Below are 20,307 nucleotides of genomic sequence, written 5' to 3' on the forward strand. Positions count from 1 at the left end.
TTTCAATTTATTTTAAAATTTGTCCGCTAGATTTGATAATTTTTAAGTGATTACCAAAACTTGCAGAGGAAAATCATTAATTTATCCAAAAATGTGCTATTTTGGAAAACACAAAATAGATTGGAAAGCGTTATCAATAACCATGCCCATACTTCGCAATCCTGACTCCTAAGTCAAAAAAGAATTAAACTTCTTGCCAGATACGCCCCATACCAAGTGAAACGCCACCGAGGAAATCTAATTAATAACGTAATGATGTCAAAAAAGGTGAAAACATTGCCCACCTCATTCGAAGCTCATCTCTCTGAATCTTATGGCTAAGAGAGTATTAATAAGGTTAACCAACCGACGTAAAACGGCCAAAAAAATTTAGGCGTTAGCCGTAATAATTGACACATTTTAACCGATAGGTGTACAATAAAAGTTAGCCGTAAAAGCAATTTCTGGTGACAACGATGGAATAATATTAACCGTTGGCCGTAAAATCGCCAACATTATAACCGTTAGCCTTAAAAGCCGTTACTCCATTGAGATCCTATTCTAAACTACCAAACTTACAAGATTAAAAGTCTGTATATCACCTCCGCCCTGAACCTCTAAGCTTCAGTGCAGTAGCAAGGCAGATTACAGGTAATAGTTTAATTCCACTGCGCGTTGCAAATCGCAAAGCTTGAAGCAGAAAATGTAATTCCTGCGCTAAACGATTGGCACGCGCCATGGGCAAGCAAACCAGATAAAAGCTAAGAAATCAAGAGAAATATCACAATGAGTACTTGATAAATTAGAGCATATATATGCAAATGACTTCAATCGCCTGAAAATGTTTTGACCTGAGGCACTAATGCATGGATAAATTCCAATCTTCAACATCCCCCCCGGGCATTTGAACTTTTGACAATTGGCTCATTCAAATTGGCGTACCCCGTGCAAAAAATGTGTTCAAATGCCCCACCCAAGCATAACGAAAGGTCTTCGTGTGATCATTAGATTTTGTAGAATCAAGCAAAGTTTGTGTTGCCGCTTATTGGTTTTCCTCTCGTAAGCGTCATTCTACGATGTGGAAATTTTCTTCTGAGGCATTTTCTCACGAAAGCGGACTCTCTACCTTTAAACTCCTCGTGTATTCCACCGGTTCAAATTTCTCAACCCACCCAGGCCGGTTGAAATTTCCCACCCCCGGGCAGTGACGACAATGAAATACTCGTGAGTCATCGGTGGGGAGAATGTTGAAGCTTCAGATTGATCGGCACATTCCAGTTTTAGCTTTGGATGTGATTGATGGAGAAAATGGCAATTTGCCTCACTCCATCCGAGAGTGAAGTAAAGCAAAACCATCGCGATACTGAAGAACTTTCGACACTCTGCTGAAGTTTCTCCATTGTTAAATGAATATGGCTTTATTATACTTTGCCCGAACGAAATTTATTGTAAAAAAATACTCTTTCTGGCAGATGTTAACCAAATTTTTAGGCCTCATTAGCAATTCAACAGATACTACAGTCAATCCAACGGGGGTTTAGCTTCCAACTAGTTACAAAAGAGTGTCGTTCGTGTCGGTATAAATTATTCATATTTTATTGTTATCTCTTTTTGAAGAAAAAAATTCTTAATCATGAGCTCCTGATATACATCGCTGAGCAGACAAAAAACGAAATGTTTTGCGTTGCAATAAATAAGATTTGAATGGTTCTGTAGGAAAACCCATGACCCCGCTTGTACTAAATAGGTGTTTTTTTTTCACAGTCGCCCCACATTCCCACAGGGCAAAAAATAAAAAGACAAAATGAATAGTTTAGAACCCAAGGAAGATGGAAGAAGGAGTAAAAATAAAAATGAAGACAGATGCCATGGCTCGTTCTGGCACATGTTGCTGAAATCTAACCTCTTTACCCCGTTGACGTGATCAGCAGTTCTCCCCAGCAATTTGGTACTGCATTATTTTAAGATAAAATCTTCCAGCTGGTGTGTTTGTTTATTCACATCACCTGCTTCTTGAATAATACATTGAAATTGTGGAAGTTAGAAGTGGCATGTTAATAAGGCAAATACGTTCCAGAGAAATGTCAATGCTAAAGCATATTTTTGGGATAAACAAAGTGGAAAATTTGAAATACCGTGGCCTCGCACGGTGAAACAGTTTGGCTGATGTCTTTTCGTAGTAGCTTTAAATCATCTCAAATATCAGCATTGCGCAAAAAGGGTTTAAAAGGAAGAGCACTAGCTGTGTTCGTCACGTCACTCTCGCAAAAGGCCAGGCAAAAGAATATAATTGATTAATTTCAGTGCTTTATTTCGCCTGACACCATCATTCATAATAGCTACATTTTATCCAAGACTCGAAACTATGCACTCTCGGACTGGACTTTTCTTCATTTAGCCGGAACTGGCCCTCCCGACGGGCGAAGTTTGTTCGATTCCCGTTTGGATTGGTTCATGTCGCCTTTGCACGCTTCCAAGAGAACAAGGCAACTTCCCTGCGCCTTGCAATTATTAGCCTGGTCGACACAATTGAAGAACTTTTTGCAACTTGGCTGAAAGGAAAACATGATGAAATTACTTTCCATTATTTTCCCTGGAAAGGGAATACTTTGAAGAGCCAGGAGTTCATATTAATTTTTTAAAAGATGTTAAAGCTTTCACTGGACTGACAGGAAGAAACACTAGTAACGTTTTCAACTGAATAAGCACCCGGGGGCTTATTTAAAATCTCGGTAAAAAGGAGGGGCGCTTCTTGGAAGAGGGGCGCTTAATCGGGGGGTCGCCTATTATTCTCCTGCACTGATTCCCCTTTAGTTAGAGCTTAAAAAGTTATAAAGAGTGGTTATACAAACAGGTTCTCTTTGTATCCCTACTAATCAAAAAAGGGAGTTGGAGGAGAGTGGAGCGCTTATTTGAGAAGAGCACCGTGTTTGAGATTATGGCCTAAGGGAAAAGGCGCATATTCGAGGGAGGGTGCTTGAATGGGTTAGGGTGCTTGTTAGAGGACATATGGTATCCGTTAACGTATGCCGTACTCGTCACTCACATTGGATGGTGGTGAAGGCAAATTTTTCCTGGCGCACTTGATAGCGTCGACTTCACAGGAAACCTTTCCACATGGCTTTTTTCCTGCGTTACTGATGCAGTTGTCATACTCTGTTTGGCATGGTCTCTATGAGAAAGTTTATAGGAAGGGGTCAATTCACTGCAGTTTTACTGATTCGCGGTACTTTAAAGGGGACCCCTTCATTTCAAGGAACTTAATAAATGTTTGGATCATAGATAGGAAAGGGAATTAAAAGTGATCGTCTCTGTTTTAAATGTAATTATTCTATTTTCCCTGTTCTGTATGTTCAGCATCCATCCCTGATTCCTAAAGAGATAATAAAGGAAACAGTAAAAGAGCTGAACTTACTGGAGGTCTTGGAAAGTCCATTTGCAATTCTGCCAAAGCCAAGGAAGCACCGAGGATCAGAAGAAGTAGTTGATAATTCATCTTGAGTTCTTCACTCGACTGATTTGCAATGTGTCTCACACCGTCAGCTGAGGCTCGTCATTTTATAATCCTCCCAAACTGGATATTTCATTTCCATTGAAAAAAGCTTCAACAATGGAAATATTTGTTCAATCGTTCTGTTTCCCCCAAAATCTCGTTATTCTAAACCTCCTGATCCCATTGTGCGTGCATTTGTGATCTGATATCGGCAAAACTACTGATATGTAGCAAACACCCGTCTTTCTTAAGTCAGCAGGTCAAGTTTCTTTTCATGTCGTTTAAACTTCTTTGCTACCACAAGATGAAGTTAACATTTTTTTAATGCCCTTTTAAAGTAAACTGCAGTTCCTCCATAGAATCTATGAAGTCCAAAACATTTTTCTGTTTTCGTAATGCTTATGAAAGAAGGCAAACCCATATCCACAGTTATTGGATACAGAACACGTGAATAGCAGTGTTCGCAAGAAAAGTAATCATATGGGCAGGTGTAGGTTGAGTAATATCAAAAAAATACTTCTTTGATTTCCACACCTGTGTGTCAAAATGAGGAACACAAGACTTTTCTCATGTATCCGCAAAAGAGATATCAGCTTTTTCGGTTGAACAGATGTTTGTTTCGTTGAGAATTGATCAACACTGAGGGTAAGAACTGGATCTTTGATCAAAATTGTAGTTATATAGCGCTTTGAATAGCTTGTTAGCAGTTCAGAACATTTTAGCTCTTTAGAGTAATCGAACACGTAAAAGTTTTATATCATTTTCACAGTCATGAAAAAAAACACCTGACTGAATATTAAACATTACAATGTAAACATAGCTTCTTTGTTTGGCCACGTAGGAACATAATAATAGATTGCGTGTTTAGTTTCAGGGGAAGAAAGAAAACAAGAAAAACGGAAAAAAATCTGCGAAGCGGGGATAGGAACCTAGTTTTAACATGTTAAAAATCTCCAACAACGATCTCCTTTTACTCTTTTTGTTCTACTTGAATTAAGCATCTAAACCACGATCTGGTCAGATGATAAAACTGAAAAAAAGATCGGCGAAAGTCACTAAAAACAAATGTAACTGAAGTTAAATTAATGTATGAAAATAGATAAATAAACCAAAACTGGAAACAACAAATGGAATTCTACACTTTTTCATAAAGTTGTCGATGTAAACAGAATAGATTTCAGCTGCAAAAATAAATTTAAAAAAACGCACACAAACAAAACGAAGAATAAAATCATAGCCAAAAAAAAAGTGTAGTGATACTTTTGCTCTGGAAATATTTTCGGTAAATTGAATTCATATACTAGTTCAAGAGGTTATTTTGCTCATACATGAGTGACAAAAAGAAGAAGGCACGAAGAAAACTTGAGATGCGAGTCAGCGGCCATTTACTTGCGCAAACTAGATGGATAAAATGGACACCCGCTAGTCGATGCTTAATCTATCCCGCACGCTGGCACTCTTCTCCACAATTAAACATCAATCGAAACTTGAAACTGAAGATGCAAGATTGAAAACATGAAGAGGGTGCGAAAGGGGAAGGCCTTACTGTATTATCAATGAAGACGAAAAATAACTTGAATTGCTCCATGGTGGTAACTTAAGATTGTAAGAATCGGCAAAGTCCAAGTGTGGGTGATGGACATGAGTGTCTTTGTTTTAGTATAACCGACCGCCGACATGGCTAATCACACGTTGTCGTCACTTCAAGGACCTTTCAAAGAACTCAATCGTTTTGTAAAATTACGTTACCAGGCAAAAACTTAGCTGAACACGAGTAATGGGCAGCAGAAATTCGAGCTTGGTCATCTAAAATGATTGTTATGAATACACGATAAGCACAATAAAAATACACCAGAACACTGTAATTTTTTTCTTTTTTTCGAGGGAGAGGGGTTTGGAAATTCAGAAGCAGGGCTGAATAAGCTTTAACGATAAGTCTAACGCGTGACGAAGTTCTTTTTGCTTGACATATGCGTTTGATTTCCCTTGTTTGACTGAAAATACCCAGCCTCTATTGGCTGTGCATTGTATGCTCTGTCAAAGAACAGAAACAATGTCTAGATCTGTGTATTTTTTCTTTTGTACATAACGTTAAGTTGAAAGGAAGAATTAGAGAACGAGTGAAAGTAACAATAAAAATTGATTACCCTTTTTGGTTTCGAAGGGCCTTTTACAGACATTTCCCAAAGAGTTACCGTCATTGTTTACTTGAAAGATTTGACTGGAAGTTTCTAGCACAAAGCCTTTCATTCACGTCGGCAAAACCCTTGGTAATGGAAGTGACTCAAATAAAAACCTTTATAGAAGGTTGCTCATTAGAATCTCAAACAAAGGTAAGAACTTTAATTTTAATATACTGTTGAGATAAGCGTTTGATTATCCTGCCCTGGCTGATAATATCCTTTAAGACATGCTCTAAATCTAATTCCCTGTAACAAACATTCAGAGTGAAAAAAAAATATTGAGCCAGAATATATTATTTATTACAGCAAGGACTTTAAATGCATTAAACACGTTCCCAACATTTGAATAATGGAGCAAAAATTAAGTCATACAACCAAGCGCTTTGAGATTATCTTAAACAACTGAGTGTCAAGATTGTAAAGGAGGGCGACAGCTAAAGTTGAACAAACGACCATGAGATACTCTAAGTTGGTACAGTTACTCTGTTTAATAAAAAAAAAAACATTGCGGATTGTTTAAATTTGAAAAAAAAAAAAATCGGAAAATTTGACTAATCTTCCTAACTTCCTGAAAGTTGATAGGACAAAGAATTTCGCGCAGGTATCAAACGCATTGAAGTTAAAAATCTCCTGTTGGAATTGAATGCCTATAGAAGCTGTAGCCCCGACGACATTCATCCAAGAATCTTGAAATGTTGCGGCAACTCACTAGCCTCGCCCCTGCGCTCTTTGTTTAATAATTTATTCAAAGTTGGTAAAATTCCGAAGGCCGGGAATATAGCTGCTTATTTGTTTATTATTTACACAGCTCAGAGTTATTCCGCTTTATATGAAAGGTGCCAAAATTAAAGTGGAGAGCTACAGACCTGTTTCCCTACTTCCTGTTGTCAGTAAATTTGCGAGAAGATTGAAAGGAAGTCCAAGGCCAAGTCTAAGCAGTTGGTTCTATGGAAGAGCGTTCCTGCCTACCCGCGAAACTTTACTTGACAGTTTCCCACAGGGAGCCCTGAACCGGGCACTCTTTGACCAGGCAGGGAGTTACTTACATTTATTCTAGACCAAACACAAACAGAGAAAGAACCCTTGTGCCCAAATAAAACGGATACGTGTGTTCTAGCCCGGTTTCCCTTCATTAAGGCTCTATTGCTAGCTAGATTCAGTAAAAGCTAGGATCGAAAAATTTTAACAATATTTATTCAATTCAACTGCAGTCCTTGCACATATTCAATGTCCTTGGTTAAAAAAGTTCGCAGTTTAGTGTGGTCCTTTAAAAAATATATAATATATATGTAAAATATGATTTCTACAGAGAGTTGAGAATTTTGGAACAATAACTTACACACTATCTATTAGATTACATTCTGAACTATTACAGTATACTAATAAAAGAGATTATACATTATAAGGACTACGTAACCCGTAAAACAATTTCCTAGCATTAATGTGTAATTTTAGAGTAAGACATAACTCTGCTCTTCATAAAATCATTAGCTAAGATGAAAAAAAATTCCGAGTTAGAGTACAGCTTTGCGTAAATGACTTATGTAAAGTCCAAATAAACTCATTTGAACGAGTGTACAAATGGTTGTACAACGCCTACATTTGGCTTCGAAAACGAACAAGGCAGAACAAAATATTCCTTTTTGTCCAAGTATATTTCGTTTAAGCTTAAACATTACACTCTTGGAATCCACCAACTAAAAATTGAAAGCCACTAAAAATTAAGAAAATATGTTGTTACTTTATTTATAAGTCACTAGTTCATACAGACCTTTTAAAAGTTTTCTCTTAGAAGACAACGATATTCATTACATAAGCTATAAAAAAATAATTCAATATTGAGCAAGATGTTTTTTTTCGTCTTGTTACGAGACAAGAAAAAGTTCCCATGAGGAATGGAACCTCAGACCTTTGGATTCCGCGGTCTGATACTCTACCTCTGAGCCACAGAGACTCCGAGGTAAGTGAGGTCTATTATGAAGTTCATATGACATGGGAACTCAGAACTTTTCCTTTGTCCCTCGCTCGTGACAAGGCGAAGAAAATATCCTTCTCTATTTCTTTACCGAGCTCAAAACTTATCATCTCTCTTATTTCAATATTTTTGGCATCTTATTACAGCTAAATCACCAGTATAACCTATTGTCTGTAGTTTAAAACTTTTTGTTACAAAAGTAACAACATTATTGCCAACAGACCCGTTATACGAAATTGCAGTTGCATTTATAGCCTATTTTTTTAACACAGAGAAATTCGTCTATCGAATAATGAACGTTAAATAATAATTTGTGTCATGATACTGAGTCATTTCTCAATTCTTGATCGCGATGTTTCGACTGCCTCACTGCTGGTCATTTTTAATACTCCGTTCAACAAGTGATAGTGACTACAAGGTCAGTTATCTAATTAATCACCTTGAACAATAATCTTTAAATTGTCATTCATAAAAATGGAATTTATTTCATGACAAGCGAAACGTAACAGGAGGAACCTGTCAGAGCTTTGTGCCACTGACATGTTCCTTGGTCTACTTTTTAGTTGAACGGAAAAGTCGTAGAGCTCCTTTAACTTCCCAGTCAGTACCAGTTAACATTTGAAACAAATATTTTTTTCCATCATCTGTTACATACCGATTTCCCTGAAGGTTTAAGCTCTGTAGTTTGCATTTGGTATCAGTCAAGGCCTTACACAGGTGCCTGATTCCTTCATCTCCAAATTCATTGTAACTTATGTCTAAACTTGTTAAGGTACAGAACCCGTTGGTTAAAACTTCAGACAATTCTTTTATTCCTGCATCTCCTAATCCATAAGAACGGACTTTTAACTTGGTTAAAGTACAATTACTGCTGGTCAGTGCATCACACAAGTATTTCAATCCATTCTCTCCCAACTCATTGTAACTGACGAGTAAGCCTGTTAATCTGCAGTTAACACTGGCTAGCGCGTTACACAAGTGCATTATTCCTAAGTCTCCTAACCCATTTTTACTGACGTTTAAGCTGGTTAATGTACAGTTAACGCTGGTTAGCGCGTTACACAAGTGCATTATTCCTACGTCTCCTAACCTATTTTCACTGACGTTTAAGCTGGTTAACGTGCAGTTAACGCTGGTTAGCGCGTTACACAAGTGCATTATTCCTACGTCTGCTAACCTATTGCAACCGACGTTTAAGTTTGTTAATCTGCAGTTAACGCTGGTTAGCGCGGTACACAGGTGTTCTAATCCTTGACTTTGTAAATCAATGCCATACAGTGTCAAGCTGTAAAGTTCACTCTGAGTAAGCGCTGCACTCAAGTTCTTCAAACCTGCATCAGATATCTGACTCCAACAGAGGATTAATCTGGCTACTTTCCAGTCCCTGTTGGTGATCGCGTTACACAGTGTTACCAAAGCAGGGTCGTACTCTGTTGGCCACGCATTCAATATGCCTGACTTCGAACTGTATATCACTTCACTAAACACCTCCTCGTCCTCGTCCTCGTCCTCGTGGCATTCCCAGGGTAGTTCTACGCGGGGGAGCTCATCCGTAAACAGCAGCACCACTTGCCATGCAACTTCTCTGATGTGAATAGCAAGGAATGTTTTCAATTCGTCTTGATCCATTGCTTCTCGTAATTCCTCCAAGGCACGAGGTGATTGGGGTACTAAAGGATTAAAACAAAAGAAATATTAATTTTTTACTTGAAAACTACCTTTACATTGTTTTTGTCTAAAAACTGACAAACCACAGAAAATACTTAGGCAAATTGGACACAAAAATAATTTCGAGTCTCCGCGTTTCGACTTATTGTTGAATCATCCCAAGTCAAAGGAAACCAGTTGGGAAAACATGGAGACGGACAGTACCTTTTTTCTTTTTCTTTTCCAAGAAGTCTTAAAATGTCAGCAAATCATTTGCGAAGTTGTAAATCATTGTCATAAAGTTTTATTCCAATATTATCTTTTCCCCCACTAGTAATCTAAAACTCTTAGAGTCGAAAATGCCTGAGAGAGAAGTTGTTGTTGTTGTTGTTGTTGTTTTTTTCCAAATCTGGTGTTAAAGTTTCAGAACATTTTCAAGAACACAAGAGAAAAAAAAATTGTTTTCACTTTGCAAACATAACAACGAAGTACTAGTGTTGATAAATTGAAAAAGACGTCTTTTTCTTGAGAATACGATCATAAAGTACTTAGGTTACACCACAAAAGCGACCAGCTTTAACATCAGAATTCTATGCACTTATGGACCGAGTAGAAGGGTTATGTCGGTCCGGCCTAATCTTACTCAGTCAATCAGATTTTTATTCCATGAACGCCGCTCTTCTCATTCTACTTTCTTCTCACGTGGACGCACGCTTGGCCCTGCAGCTTTTAATGCCCCCGCCAGCGCAACCGCGCATGGCCTTCATAAAGGGGTTTATTTATAAATCTTTTTTTTTTTTCTTATTAAGAACGGGCATTAGACCGCGCAGGTCATTTGATGATTATATAAAGGTACCAGGTCTACTGAGAATGAAAAAACCCCAACACAATATCACAAATCTGGGTTAAAAGAAAAATTCCTTGACCATTACACAAACCAAGCATTTCTCAATAGTCTTACCACCGAATATAGATAGCTGGACGTATGTTTCAAAGCCAATACAGCTTATTTTAACAATGTTAAGTACCTTGCTTGCGTAAAACAAGTTTGGCCGACTCATTTAATAAGTAGCTGACATAGCTCTGGAGTTCCTCGGGTAAACTGACATCAAACTTCGCCAGTCCTGATCTAATGGTCGGATACATGGCGTTCTCTAATGCTATCATAAAGGACACAAAAAGACACAAACTATTTTAGTACTAAAGGTCACATTCTCAGTTCAGAGAAATTATTAAAATGAGGAACTACTTAAAAGACAACGCAAGAGTCAATGTTGTCATAAACTGTGAAAGATCACGGACAAGCTTGGGATTAAATTTAAATTTATCATTTAAAGATACCACCAACACGTTTTGTCGATCGTTTCCGACATGGAACATTCATGCAAAAGTTCTTTAATGCACGAGCTACACGAGGGTCTCAATGGGGTGATGGCTTTTGCGGCTAACGGTTTAAATTTTGGCCATATTAGGGCTAACTTTTTCCTGTTAGGAAGTTTAAAAGAAATATTTCTTTGGTTAACTCTTTGTAATCTAACGTTATTTTTGAGGGAAAAGAGAGTTTATCGAAAATTATCGCCCCGTGTCGTTACTTCCAGTGATCTCTAAAGTTCAGGAGCGGTGTGTGGCCTCGCGCCTTGTCTCTCACGTTAGGAAGATCTTGTATCCTTTTCAACATGGTTTTCAAAAGGTCAAGTCTTGCGTTACTCGGCTTATTGAAGTATTCTATGACATTGGTCATGCACTGGACCGCGGGCTAGAATCAGACATAATTTACATGGACTTTGCCAAGGCTTTCGATTCTGTGCGCCCGGCAAAGCTCGTGTTGAAGCTAAAAACGTTTGGAATCGATGATCCCCTACTCGCCTGGTTTTACTCATACCTAACTGGAAGGCGTCAGAGAGTGGTTATAAATGGAACTGTCAGTAATTGGACTGGCGTTGGGTCAGGTGTACCCCAGGAGTCACTTCTAGGACCGATTCTCTTTTTATTATTTGTAAATGACATGCCAAATGTAATTAATAGTACGACGCTGGCTATGTTTGCTGACGATTCTAAATGTTATAGGATCATAAATAATGATGCTGATTTTTCGAAATTGCAGCAGGATTTAGTTTCGCTTACAACTTGGTCCTTGTCAAATGAATTGTATTTTCAGCCTACAAAGTGCAGTAATCTGCGTATATCTAGGAAGCGTATTAGTTCATATCGTAGCTATAGTATAAATGGTATAGATGTGGAGGCTGTCTCTACTGAAAAAGATTTGGGGGTAGTGCTCGTAAATGACACCTCTCGGAAGGATCATATACTCGTGATAGTTGCTAAAGCAAATAGGTTACTGGGCTTTATTAGAAGGAGCTGCGCAGGAATTGTTGGCAGTGTTCCGCCGTTGCGTCTTTACTGTTCATTAGTGTGTTCGCACTTTTGCTATAGCTCTCAGTTATCGGCACCTCAGTCTGTTATCAGCAATTTATTCTTAGTTAAAAATGTGCAAAAAAGAGCCACACGCTTTATACTAAAAAGAAATAGTAGTAACTTATCTCATGAGGATCGCTTAATCAAACTGAAGTTATTGCCGCTTAATTACTGGCTTGAATGTCTCGACTTAGTTTTCTTTTTTAAATGTCTTCATGGTCATATTGATCTAACTTGTTCATTTAATTACTATTTTTCCTTTGTTACGAGTCAGATGCGTCAAACGTGCTCAGGGCTGAACTTTAAGATTAATAAAAATCATACATCAACATTTCGGGACTTCTATTTTAATAGGATAGAAAATTTGTGGAACAATATACCTAATAATGTTAGGCAGGCTGAGTCTATTGACTCTTTTAAGCGTAAACTTAAGTCGTTTTATTTCAAGAGACTTTTCAACGTGTTTGATGGCGACTACTTTCTTACCTTTAAAATAATTTGTCCTAAATGTCGCCGGGTAAATACCCTTGTTGCGTGCACTTGTTAAACAGCCTATTTAGTCTATTCATATTATTAAGTTATTTTAGGAGGGGGTTGGGTTGGAGCTTAAACCTAGTAGGGAACTTATGTCCTATTGTTTTTGTTTCGGTACTGCTTTGTACAAATCCTTAAATCAATAAATAAGTTAAGGATCTTGGAATTCACATCAAATCAAATCTATCACGGAGCCTGAAAACAAAGCAAACAGCGTGTTCCGATTTATAAGTCGAACAAAGGGCCCCAGGAATCCTAAATTATTCTCGAAATTTTACATGAGTTTAGTACGTCCAATACTTCAGCACTGCTCTCCAGTGTGGTCTCCACACCTCAAAAAGGATTCGGCTATTTTAGAGAAAGTACGACGCAGAACACCTAGATATGCAATCAGAAACATTGCCCGAGAGATGTCATATGAAGAGCGCTTAAAGGTCCGTAAATGGCTAACTCTACATCAGAGAAGATTATTTTCTGCGCTTACTGAGTGCTATAAGACGGCTAACAGTCTTAACGAGCTACACCTATTTGAGTATTTTACATTTGCACATGATTTTCGACCATTAAGAACCAACCATCGCCATAAACTTAAACCATTGGCCGCAAAGCTAAACAGTTTTAAGTACTCTTTCTGTGCAAGTATAGTCAATAAATGGAATAATTTACCTAAAATAGTTGCAGAGGCAGAAACTCTGAACATTTTCAAGAGCAGGGTCAGACGCCATTTTACTTATTTTCTAGGAAATTTTTAACTATTTTCCTGTAATTTTTAATTATTTTAGGAGACAAACTTGAAAGGGGTAACCACTTTTGTTTTCTTTTTACCTTTCATTAAAATTTGAATTGTGAATAACCAGTTATGTTATGTTAAGACTTACGGTTGAAATTCGTCAATTTTTACGACTAACGACAAAATGTTTCCGCTATATTACGGTTAACGGTTAGCCCCATTGAGGCCCTCCTACATGTACTACAGTTCACTGACATACATTAGTAATACATGCACTATTGAAGCAGCAATATGGAAATGCTAATAACCTCTGGTAACGCGATGTGGTCATCGTAACTCTGAGGTGGCTTACACAAAGGCTCCTCAACGTTCGACACACAAACTCAATTTAAAAACTGCATGTGTACACCTTGTTCTGAATTAGAGCACAATTTGACGCTTGCGGGGTCTTAACACATCAAGGTTGTAAATGGATACGATTAAAAATGCCTAAGCATTCTGATAAAATGCTAGAGTTGTATCCAAGATTCACGACAGTACCGCGCACTTGATGTGCGTGCAAATCCCGTGCACTGCAAGCACGCACCACGAAACTACGCATAACATGAAACAGTACCTGTAATTTTGCATATATACCAAAATTTGAAAGTTTCTAAGATCAGCATGAGCTTATCTTAAGAAGCCAGTTATTTTTTAACACGTGCTAAGAAGAAATTCACTTTTCCCTGAGTTTTTGTTTCCTTTCTTTTACTATTTTCTTTTTCTAGTGCAATGTGAGGTTGTCTCCTTAGTACATGACGGCTGATGGCTGGGTCGCCAGGATTTACCATTCGTGAAAATAGTCTCCATCTAAGTGCTGGGTGCCAAAGTAATAATGTAACTTATATCTGTAATGAGCATTGCAGTTGTTAATAATTACTGCATAAAAAGACTGCACGTGCAGGAGTTCCGTGGAAAAAGATACTTCGATAAATAAGCGGGAGTGTTTAATAGCATTCTACTAAAATCGTTTTTTCTCTAAATGAACATTATTTATTCACCTTCCATCTTGACTTTCTCAAGTTCCTTGCGTAGTGTATGTACTGTATGAAAGGTGGAAAAAAGGGAACGTGAACTACCTGAGAGAAGTAAACAGCAAAATGGTTTAAAGAATTTTTAAACACCATTCTTGATTGATAACATTATATAAGAAGAGGGGTTATCTCAAATATGGAGTAAATACACATTATCCAATGCTTCAACACGTAATGAGCAGCGCAGATGTTTTTGCAAGTTGCATGCAGGGCTTAGGTATTGGAGAGAAAATAATAGGAGTCCTTTATAACAAACTAAAAGGAAGTGTGTCACCTTTCAGCTTGTTACTTAAAAAATCAAGCCTGAAATACTAGTATAACCATTTCCTTGCATCACTTTCCATATTTCTTTTGCCCTGTTCAACAGAGTTAATACACATGTTTCACTCACCGTTCTCTCTTTTTCTTTCTTCAAGTATCCAAATAAGTCGTCGAAGTTGTTCTAGTTCATCTTCAAGATCAGCAGTAAAGAGTTCAGGGGGAGGAAAAGTACCTGCAGGGAAAGGTAAACAGAGAGATACACTGTATTTAGCATTCAGTGCCTTACCTCGCATAAATGGTTAAAAACAGGCATTTAACAAACACTTCACATTGTACTAGGCTCATGTGAAGAACTGAAAGTATTAGATAACTATCTCACTTAATAATTATAAATGAAGAGGGATCATCTTTACTAACGAATAGTTTCCCTTGAAAATTTGTAATTTGAAGAAGGAGTGGAAACATTCATCAATAGTAATAAAAACAGATAACAGATTATTTTAAATAAGGAATAATTTTCCTTCAAAAGTAATAATTGGATACGGGGGTGGAAGCCTTTAACGGCATTCTTGGATTTATTTCTCTCGGATAATGAATAAATAAACATTTTATATTCACCTTCCATTCTGAGCCTGTGAAGCTCCATGCCTAGTTCAGCTAGTTTTTTCTCAAGATCAATGGTTGAAAATTTAAGGACAGAAAAATTACCTGAGAGCAAAGGTACACAAAAATTTATTTAGCACTAAGTACCTCACCTGATAAAAAAGTTAAAGCATGATAACATGTATCGAGGTCAAGTGAAAGAACAATAATGCAAGTTTTCCATTATATCATTGTGAAATAACCTATCTGTAAGTAATATTTCATTATCACATGCAACAGCCAATTTGATACTTCCTTTAACTGAGGTTGAGGATTAAGAGACAAAACTGAATTGAAAATATTTTCTTTAACAAAACTAAGTTACTGAATAACAGCTGAAAGCATTTCGCAGTATTCTTGGATGAAAGTAAAGACAGAAAAACGTTAATATCTCAGATAGGGAATAATTTCTCTTAAAGAGTTTACTGGAAAAATATGAATTCATTTCATAGCATTGAGCTATTTACATGGCTAAAATATTAAAAAATATATAAAAAGCAAACATTTTCAACACTAGGTCATCATCACCCTGATGATGACCTGGTTTTGAAAATGTTTGGTTTTTACCTATTCAATATTTTAGCTTATTTTTTAAACCTAAGCAAACTTTATGGACAGTTATTAGCATTCTTGTATCAGTTTCTCCCTAAAAATGACAAGATATGAATTTTTCTATTCACCTTCCATTCTCAGCATCCGAATTTCCTCAAATACTTGATCTAGCTTTTCCTCAAGATCAGCGACGGGGAGAGATGAAGAACCTGAGAGCAAAGGTATACAGAGCTTTTCAAAATTCAGTGTCTGACTTTACACAGAAGAGATAACAACAGATATACTTGTGCAAACAGCAAATTATAGTCATGTTGAAGTAAAACAGTGTTAGATCTTCATTGTAACTCCATGATCATCGTTGAAAACAACCATTATGTATTTTTACCACATGCCGACTCAATACCATCTTTAGCTAAAGTAGAGAATGAAACAATGCCAAATTTGGATTAATCTAAAGTTGACTCTCGCCCTGCGTACCCCTCACTATTACAGACACCTCGCCACCGCAAACAAGAGCCAGCCCCTAGGGAAAAGCATGAAGAAACGAAATAAATTCCCTTTAAAACGGACTCTTCCTTTTATCGAAATGTAGACACTTTCAAGCCCCACAGCACGACATTTCTCTTGTTCTTTCTCTCGCTATTAACAGACACTTAATACTTCATCCAAAATCCTGACAAACATACTATAAAGCGACATTATGAAAAAAGAAAATAAAGAAACCATTCTTCAATTGGGTGTGAACATGAGAATTTCCTGCTTGCGGCCTGATCTTTTTCCCGTTTGTGAGGCCACGTTGGAAACTTTATTTTATCTCTCATACCCCGTTATTACAGACTCTCCGCTATTACAGAAACTAAATCTCCCCGCTAGGGTGTCCGTAGCAATGGGAGTCAACCCTCAGGGGTAAGGTACAAAGTGTAACTCATGGTGTTACTTTTAATAGCGACACGATAACAGGTCAAACCAACATGCGATTAACTGATTGTATACGATGTACAAAATCTATCTAAATTACCTCATTGTCAGTTTTTTAAGGCGTAATTTAGGATCAACACCGAAAAAACTTAGTTTATCATTATATACTGTTTCACCATCCTCAGCCTCTACCATCTCAATATTCCCTTCTAGCAAAACACAGAGTGAGGGAAAACTAAATCGGGTGAAATTTCCTTTCAAAAAAATATTTTGAATGAGAACTAAATGTATTTAAAAGCATTCTTGGTTTAGATTTGCCATGAAATTTAATTTAACAGCATGTTTTACTTCACCTTTTATCGTTAGAAGTTTCATATAAAGCTTTTCTAGTTTTTCTTCAAGATCAAAGGTGAAAGATCCAGGAAGAGGCAACATGCCTAAAAACAAAGGTATGTAGAGAGATATTACCATTTCTACTAATTAATAGTTGGGAAAAGGCATACCAACTTGCATTTAAAGATACTAGTAGGTACATGTACACTGTAGATTATCTACATTTAAGAACAGAAGCTTTAAAACCGAAAAAAAAAAACTACTGAGAGCAACTGAAAAAGTAATCACTCTACATGTATATATACATTTCCTTAATTTATTGCAAGGAAACTCAGCACTATCTTTAACTAGAGAAGAGAATGAGGCAGAAACACATTTCAAATAATTTGCATTGACAACTATCATTTATCACAATTGCTGACAGAAGCATTCTTGCCTATTAATAACATTAATTTCTATTGTAAAAGATGACTAAAACCGCATTCACGTTCTTTTTTCATTTCTCATTTTTTTTCCCTGAAGTTTCATAGCTTCACTCCTACAACTTTTTAGGCCAATTTACGCACGGATGAATTCTTCCACTTCTTCAATGTCAATGCATCAAAACAACAAGTCAGCGATTTGCTATGTTGTTTTCTTTTTTTTCTTGGAGTATGTCAGGTGGAACTGAACCCAAACTGGAACCCATGCTAGACTTCAACACGTCAGCGAAAACAACTGAAAGCAGTAAGCCCCACATCTTTTTATTCATTTCAAGGTGCTTTGATATCAGTTTTAAGGGTAGATCAACTAAATCCACTTAAAAGCGGGTACTTTTCCCAATAACAAAGGGAAAAACTCAACAAACATGAAGAACATAAAATAGTTGATAACTTACAATACAATACAACTTTTTACTTGGCTTACTGGTAGAAGCTGAACATAACGAGCAACATGTTTCAATTACATTAACTTCAAAAATAATTCAAACTGAGCACCCTGTTCACCTTTCCTTCCCCAAGGTTCTTCTAGTTCTTTTCCATGACAAGTGGTCGGTATCACAATGAGGGGTGAAGTACCTAAGGGTAAAAATGCAGAGAGAGATTAGCATTCACAGCTTCTCTTCAGATGTTTTGTTCTCATAATTGGAACTGTGTACAATTATATTAATTAATTGATGCCACATCATTGCACTGAGATAATTCTTCAAGTACTTATAACATAACCGTTATTATCGTTCACAACAGCTTTCCATATAACTTAATATAAGTTTTTTTTAAATTTCCTTTTCACCTTCCAATTTCGCTGTCTCCATAATCTTTGTTCGCTGTTCACTTTTTTCCCATTGTTCTTTTGTTAGTGGACTTTCATTGGTTGAACTTGTGGAGTGGAATTCAGAGGACAGAGCACCTAAAATCAGATTTACAAGATGACAAACATTTTGAACCATAACATACCTCAAACTATTTTTAAAAACACCCAACATGTAAAAACTAGAAATTTTTTCTTTCATAGCCCCTCCAATGAAAATCTTGCGAAAATCTGTTCAAAAGATTAAAGAAAAATTTTTTCAGTTGACCATTTTTACGACTGACAGTTGAAATTTGTCAATTTTTATGCCTAACGGCTATTTTTTTTGCCATTTTACGGTTAACTACATTGAGACCCTCCTACATGTACTAAGGTTTACTGACTAAGCAATTACATACATATATATACATGTGTGTGTGTGCGTGCGTGTGTGTGTGTGTGTGTGTGTGTATTTTGTTAACCAAGCATGAGGTCAAGATGGCTGAATATTGGACCAAGACGAGCTCGAGGTCCATAAAAACACAAAAAGATTTCACTTTATTAAGAATCAAGAATGACTTCTTTATTTCAGGAGCACGGAAAGAAAGCCAACTGTGTTTGTAGCACAATAAACCCACGCGAGTCATTCATGATGTCTTTGCTTTGACAGTCTTCTGTCCCTTTTCTTCCACCTCCATCACCCAGATTTGTAAGTCACCTTGGCGCAGTGTTTTTCTTGTGTGGAATCTAAGCGGGCAATCCCAAGGGGGCAGCTTAGATAGTCAATCCCAACACAGGATTCTCTTCATATTACCCACAGGTATGGCCAGCGATAGTATATGGTAAAGTTAATAACGTCAGGTAGCTCATGTGATTATTGTAACTCTAAGGTAGCTTCCACAAAGGCTTTTCAACGTTCAAGTAACAAAATCCAAGTTACAAACTGCATGTGTACACTGTGTTACAGCTTTGACCCGGACAATAAAGTTTGCAGTGCCTTAACAAACTGAAGGGCGTAAATGGATACAATTAAAAACGCCTTGGCAATCTCATAAAAAGCCCTAGTAGTATCCACTACAATACCGCGCACTTGACACTGATGCAGATCTAAACCACTGCACGCGCGCACCACGCCAACTGTGCATAACATGAAACAGTACCTGTAATTTTGTATATGTAGCAAAATTTGAAAGTTTCCAGGACCAGAATGAGCTTATCCTAAGAAGTCAGATATTCTTTTAACATGCACTACGAGGAAATTCACTTTTCCCTGGTATTTTGTTCCTTTTCTTCTACAATTTTTATTTTCCAGTGCAATGGGAGGTTTTCTTCTTACTACATGACGGCTGATGCCTGGGTTGCCAGGATTTACCATTCGTGAAAACAGTCTCCACCTAAGTGCTGGGTGCCAATGGAGGAACATAACTGATGTATAAGGTTTCCAATGAGCATAGCAATGGTCAATAATTACTGCAGTAGAAGGCTGCATATGCAGGAGTTCCCTGGAAAAAATTTTACAGTACTGCTTGCGTATATGTTAACTGCGCAGACGAATTACGTACGCTCAGACTCAGGGTAGTCAGACGCGCATATACGATTGTATTGCGCGCACGGTCGAAAAAATGCGCGACCCATGTGCCTTTGTTATTCAGTGCTATAGATTTCCTTTGTATTTCATCGTTGTGTAAAACAAAGAACTTTTAAGTTTGAAAATGCGACGAGTCGACAACGGAAAACTCACGTAATTTTATTCATAGCAATCGGCGCTCGCTTGAGCGTTTACGCACAGAAATGTAAACAGTTTCATTTCGCATCGCACGGGATGATTTGTTTGGTTGCGGAGCGCACTATATTACTACAATGAAAGGTCAAGTTATAGTAAATCGCAATGTCAAAGACGAAGATTCGAAGATAATAACATAAAATACTAGCCTACTCCTACTGAAAGCCCGGACATGAATCCTTTAAAGCTCCCCTGACACGAACTGAAAACATTCGCTTGCGTCGCGTTGTCAAGCCAACTAACAAGGACGAACTTTTCGCGGGCATCCGTCGGTTCAGGGACTCTGGGACTGCTGCTGAGTGCTGTAAATACATTAGCCACCTCCGAAAAGTTACTTCTACTGCAGTCCAACGCGAAGGAAGAGCCTAGTAACAGCTTCCTTTAATGAAAAAACGGCTCCTTTAGGAGCCACCAATTTTCCAAAAGTCCTGGATTGTTGACGTGTTGACGGACATAAGTATCGCCGTATTGATGTTTTGTCCAATTGCACGCGTCTGCGAGTCTTATACAAACTTGAACT

At 37.4% G+C, this 20,307-nt stretch overlaps 2 protein-coding genes across 4 annotated transcripts in view; both read right to left on the reverse strand.

The window, feature by feature from the left end:
• Nucleotides 1–2,269: 2,269 nt before the first annotated feature.
• Nucleotides 2,270–3,512, reverse strand: LOC113672299 (uncharacterized). Its single transcript, XM_027188572.2, has 3 exons — nt 3,395–3,512; nt 3,026–3,151; nt 2,270–2,531 (listed from the first exon to the last, which is right to left on the reverse strand). The coding sequence occupies exons 1-3, from the start codon at nt 3,473–3,475 to the stop codon at nt 2,370–2,372; spliced, it is 369 nt and encodes a 122-aa protein (XP_027044373.2). The 5' UTR covers nt 3,476–3,512; the 3' UTR covers nt 2,270–2,369.
• Nucleotides 3,513–6,829: 3,317 nt separating this feature from the next.
• Nucleotides 6,830–20,307, reverse strand: part of LOC113684493 (uncharacterized) — a 78,727-nt gene continuing 65,249 nt past the window's right edge. Inside the window, exons 8-16 of one of the 3 annotated variants that reach the window (XM_089185221.1) lie at nt 18,008–18,124; nt 17,722–17,793; nt 16,756–16,839; nt 15,613–15,693; nt 14,909–14,998; nt 14,421–14,522; nt 13,997–14,074; nt 10,306–10,437; nt 6,830–9,300 (exon numbers count right to left, since the gene is read on the reverse strand). In XM_089185221.1, the coding sequence (XP_089041347.1) occupies nt 8,183–9,300; nt 10,306–10,437; nt 13,997–14,074; nt 14,421–14,522; nt 14,909–14,998; nt 15,613–15,693; nt 16,756–16,839; nt 17,722–17,793; nt 18,008–18,124 (1,874 nt within the window). In that variant the 3' untranslated portion in view covers nt 6,830–8,182. The remainder of the gene's footprint in view (nt 9,301–10,305; nt 10,438–13,996; nt 14,075–14,420; nt 14,523–14,908; nt 14,999–15,612; nt 15,694–16,755; nt 16,840–17,721; nt 17,794–18,007; nt 18,125–20,307) is intronic. The other 2 variants (XM_089185223.1, XM_089185224.1) reach the window with 2 other exon arrangements.

Source organism: Pocillopora damicornis, chromosome 10 (assembly GCF_964200805.1).
Source record: "Pocillopora damicornis chromosome 10, jaPocDami1.2, whole genome shotgun sequence".
Classification (NCBI taxonomy): Eukaryota; Metazoa; Cnidaria; class Anthozoa; order Scleractinia; family Pocilloporidae; genus Pocillopora; species Pocillopora damicornis.